General features: G+C 41.2%; 1 protein-coding gene across 1 annotated transcript in view; it reads right to left on the reverse strand.

Moving 5' to 3' along the window:
• CLCC1 (chloride channel CLIC-like 1) overlaps window positions 1–4,583 on the reverse strand; it is a 10,027-nt gene extending 5,444 nt beyond the window's left edge. Inside the window, exons 1-4 of the mRNA XM_009884924.1 lie at window positions 4,452–4,583; window positions 2,550–2,645; window positions 1,541–1,648; window positions 403–624 (exon numbers count right to left, since the gene is read on the reverse strand). Of these exons, the coding sequence (XP_009883226.1) occupies window positions 403–624; window positions 1,541–1,648; window positions 2,550–2,645; window positions 4,452–4,583 (558 nt within the window). The remainder of the gene's footprint in view (window positions 1–402; window positions 625–1,540; window positions 1,649–2,549; window positions 2,646–4,451) is intronic.
• Between the last annotated feature and the right edge of the window lie 613 nt (window positions 4,584–5,196).

Consider the following 5,196-nt stretch of genomic DNA (forward strand, 5'->3'; position numbering starts at 1 on the left):
CACACCTGTCTCAATATAAACAGGTTCCAACAAGAAACAAAGCTGGAAAATTTCTAATGCACGAGTTGTCAGTTTAAGTGATGAGAAAGTACTAGAGTCTAATGAGTCACGCAGCACAGACATAAAATACAAGAAGAGAAAAAGAAAGCATAGCAGAAAAACATGCAAAGCTACAGTAAGAAAAACGGACCACAGGAATAAAAAACTTCAATTCTTACTTGTAGTAAGATTGGCCTCTACCTTCAGCAACCATGAAACAAAGAGTGACTCACTGTAAGTACGATAGAAAGAACTGCTTTACGTGCAGAATTAAGATGGTAATATTCCTTGGCTAGACTCGCACAAAGAAACTGGAGAAAACAGCAATTAAACAACAAAAAAAACCCTTTCTTCTTTGCTTACCAGAAACATATTATATAGATCAATTCCAAAGGTGTCTTCAAATCTCCAGTGCCAAGCTTCATAATCATGGTGCTTAAAATTGATCAAAATATCACTAAGTGCATCATCCACAGCACCTGACTGCCAAGTTTCCTCATTGAGAAACCTGAGGATCTCCAAATATGTCTGTTTTGTAAGGATGATCTCAGCATCGTAATGGACGCGGTCCACATTTTCCTCAGGCTGAATTAAAAGCAAAGCAAAACAATGGTTAAAAGCTGCTTATTTGGAAATAGAAGTACATAAGAAAAACTGTGTCCCTGTGCAAACACCTGTTATATACCCTCATTACATAGCAGCACCTTTGTGAAACCGACTGAAGGATGAAGACACAGGACAGGGAGCACGCTATGGTTTTATAAGCTTTTTCCTCATTCTTCTAAACGATATAAAACATGAATTCAACTGGTTTGTACTCTTTCAATTCTACAACAAACACCTAAAAAATGAAGTGGGTTATCTCACCTGTTACTAAAATTTTAGAACCACTTCTCACTAACAAGTATTAATTACGAACGCGTTATGTGTACCTCGATCATGGCTGGGTAATAGAGAAGCTATTAAATAATGAAATAAGAAACTTTATATTGCTAAGTATAACATTGTTTGGTTTTATCCCTCTACCTCTGAACAGAAAAAAATGTATCTCCAAAGACAATACAATAAAGAAAGTAATAAGGTGATTCTTCTATGCAAAGTCTAGTAAGCTACTATTCTTTATGATAGCTTATTCATGTGGTAGAGTCTTGAACAAAGGCCTAAAAGGCCTACAACAAATGAACAAACAAAATCTGGCTCTTTCAAGTTTACCAACCATTTACATGACCTGAACAGGGTATTATTATAGCTGCATTCCAGCAACACATATTCGGATACATACTCTGAATTCACTTAGTCTTCCTTTGGATGCTTCACAGTTCAAACAGCAACTGTCTCTCCTGAGCAAACACTGCTAACTAACAGCAATACTGGATGTACGTACTTCTATCACTTCTCCCCTCATTTTAATTTGAAGTAAGCCAAAATTAATCAATACTTGATAACTGTGAAAAACACATATGCATTGTAATTAATTTTTAATGCGTGTTCACATACTTACAAGGCCAAGTTTTCCAGCTTCATTTAAAATCTTATTCAAGTATCGCTTAAAAATATAAAAGCTACGGCTTTCACGTGATTTGGCATTCCTCTTCTCACATTCTGCAATCTGCAATGCAAAGACATTTTATTCACTTCGTGCTCAAACCAGCTTGTTTGCAGGAAAAAAAGAAACAACGTACCAACGCATTAAACTCAGGATTAACAGAGGCACATTTCTTTAGTTTAGCAATAATCCCATGATTAGTACACCAGATAAAAAGCGTATGCAGTTGCTGAAGATAATACTTTCCACGGGACTGGCCAGTACTGGAGATTTCAGATCTGCTAATAATATGGTTTGGATACTAACCGCAGTAAACCTTGAAAAAGCTAAAGATCTAATTCTCCTTAAATTTTAAGTTTACCTCAGAAAAAAAAAAAAAGAAGAGAGAGAATTGTAAAAAATACTAAGTAACTAAAACAACGTTAAAATTACATATCCCGTTGGGTCTCCAAGTGGCTGAGAGACACGAGAGCATCACCGCATCCTCCTGATCTTGAAGGAAGAAGCAGTGTGGGGAGCTCACAGCAGCTTCTGAGAGCTGCAGCACTGCACACTGCGGTCAGCCACAAATGTGTCCTCTATGCCCACAACCCACCCCTTAAAATCCAACAGAATTGAACAACTTGAAAAGGAACGGTCAGGTTTCTTAGCTTTTGGCAACATGGTGTAACACCAACAGCACCTGTTTAAACTGTTGACACCGGACAGAAGCACGTAGCTCCTATCAACTTCCACTGCACTATCAGACATCTCAGGAAACAGACCTTGGCAGGCAGAGCAGCCATTTGGAATTGAGTTCAAACCACTTCCAGTCTCTCCTCTCAGTAAAGAGGTTCCCCTTACATAATCCATGGTCTCTCACAAATTATGCCAGCAATTCACCTGTCTATACTGCCCAGAAAAGCAACATCAGAAAGCACAAACTATAAAAGGCTAGAAAATATTCTGAAGTTCTGTAACAAACCTTCTGTTGCAAGGAATCTACTTCCCTGGAAGACCTTGATGAGATTTCTGTACTGACGGTATCCACAGCCTTGTCCTCAGACTCATGATAGTTTGCCTAAAATTACACAAGAAAACCACATATTTTTAGAATCAAAGAATTTGATCAATACACTACGTTACACTTCTACAGTCAGATCACCTTAAAAGGAGAAAAGGAACTAAAAACTGAGTGTTGGTCTTCGCTGCTAATACTCTCCCAACAATACTCCAGTTGCCTCTCTAATATTTTAGGTTCCAAACAGGCAATTGCTTTAACTTTATCTAAATGCACGTTACCTTCAAAAGGTGAGGTCTTGCCCTTTCCTCCCCCTACCTGCCCTTTCCCCTCTCTAAGTGCAGGTGAGCCACGCAGTGCATCAGATTAGATAATCGGGACTGGCTAAAAACCGACTCAGCAAGCAAAGGGGCAGTTTCCAGCCAGCCAAATTCCCAGTCCAGCTGGCCACGCAGCCAGCCAGACCGAAAGTAAACACAAAACCGTATTCTGCGTTGCATGCCTTTCCTTTCATGTTCCCTCTTCACTCTGAAGCAACAGCCCATTTTTTTCCTGTTAATTGCTCTGATTTAGTTTTAGCAGTGCTTCTTCTACATAGCGGAGTACGCGCGTTGAGGGAAGCCTCCAAAAGGAACTGCAACGTCACGCAATTGGCGAACTCGCACCGATATGAAGTTTGGAGGACTCAGCTGGCCACACAGCCTGCCTGCCTAAAACCTCTCGCTGCAGAGCAGAAAAGGAATCTTGAAAACACTGGTTAACCCAAAGCACTCTTCTCCTTTAAGATGCAGTTCTATTTTCCTCGGAGACAACAGTAAAACTCCCAATTATTTTTTTTTAACAATATCTGAGGCAGTTGGGCACCAAGTTCAAAGACACTAAAGTTTGCTGTTGAATTTTAGGGATGCTAACAACTAACAGGTGGACTCGGAGCAGGTGGAGGCTGAAAAGGAACTCTGTGGAGAGAAATAATGCAGTTTGCATTTTCTAAGCTTCAGAAAATTTATGTTCTGAAGCGTTAAAATGGTATTATTCAAGACCACAAAACCAAACTTGAAAGTTAAGAATGACAAACATCAAGGGTACCCATACAACCAACCACAGTTCACAGCATCATGTGTGCACTGGATAAACAATATGTATCTCATGATATATGCAAAATTCATCCCTCATACAAGACAACAGAGTACAGTTCCCCTTGTTAAAATGAGCTTTTTGTATTTCATCTTCTCCTCGACGTTCACGAATTATTAACAGGACAGCCCTCACTCTCCATTCTGATCTTCCTTCTGAAAGCTCTGATGCCCAGCGTCACAAAACACCGTGGACTTTCATAATACTCTCAAACAATAAACAGGGTTTATTCCTGTATTACTGGGCAAGTGGACAATTCAAGTAAAATACAATCATTAAGCTTAACTCCCCCAACTTTTATCAGTGGGGAAGGTAATTTTCAAGATATTTAACTCTATACTTCAGAAACTAGCGAGAGGTGCTTAACCCAGTATTGCTCAGAGCAATGACTTGTGGAGCCACAACCGGCACAAAGCAGTCAACCACCACTGAAAAGACAAAAAGCACGGCTCCTGTGACTTGATCAGCGTGCAGCCGAAACTTGTCAATAAAAGGCCCTGAGCTAGTTATCTACAATAATGTAGATTGTTAAAATTGCAAGAAAAAAAAAAGAGGCAATGGACACACAACGCTTTTCTATGTATAGAAAGATATAAGATATAACCTTGTAAGACCTTAAAAAGACCAAAATTCTATTTTCTTATTTCATGATTTAAGTGCAATCTCTCAACAGCATGTGGCCGAAGGACTGCTTGGGAGAGACACGTGTTCTCACACCCTTTCTTTTCCTACCTTGTAAGGTCTCCTCATGGTTCCTGACGCTGCGTCGTAGTTGAGCATATCCGTGGGGTCAATCCACTCATCATCTTGAACTTTACTGCTCCCTGCCAGCGCAACTGCACACAATACCAAAGGAAACAGCATCCTGTGTCGCTAAATACAACACGAAATACAGATATTTAGTTCAGGATGTAACATGCTATACAAAAACCCCTTCAAACTGAAACAATCTTACAACATGAAAAACGTATTCTCTGGTGCTGTTTAAAAATTCAATTCTGTTAAGTAGGCTAAACTTTCATTTTTTCCCCCAAAGAAAACACTGGCAAGAATGCCCAACAATTGAGCTGTATTGTATGGCTGTCTCAATATAACTAATAACCGTAGTAATAATAAACTGTAGTAATCAGCGGGCGTAGAGCAGAGTTCAGCACTACTAAACACGATAAAACCCCGCAGACCTCCCCCAGGCCTCCAGGCGAGGGTCTCAAGCACCACTATTACCACAGAAATCCCCCTGGCAAGTCTTGCCGAGGCCGGGAGGATATTCCTGCCCTGTCGGGCCCCGCGGTGCCGCCTCGCTGTTGCTCCGCCCGGGCCCGGCCCGGCTGAGGCCCACCCCGGGGCACGGCCGCGCCTCCCGAGGCCGTACGTTGCGAGCGTTAAAACGGCAATAAAACGGCAAACGCCGCGCACTTCTCCCCCTCCTTCCCTTTCGCCCCGTTTATCCCGGACACCAACGCCGCGACCTGAGGAG

The sequence above is a fragment of the Charadrius vociferus genome, unplaced genomic scaffold, assembly GCF_000708025.1.
Source record: "Charadrius vociferus isolate BGI_N301 unplaced genomic scaffold, ASM70802v2 scaffold163, whole genome shotgun sequence".
Taxonomy (NCBI): domain Eukaryota; kingdom Metazoa; phylum Chordata; class Aves; order Charadriiformes; family Charadriidae; genus Charadrius; species Charadrius vociferus.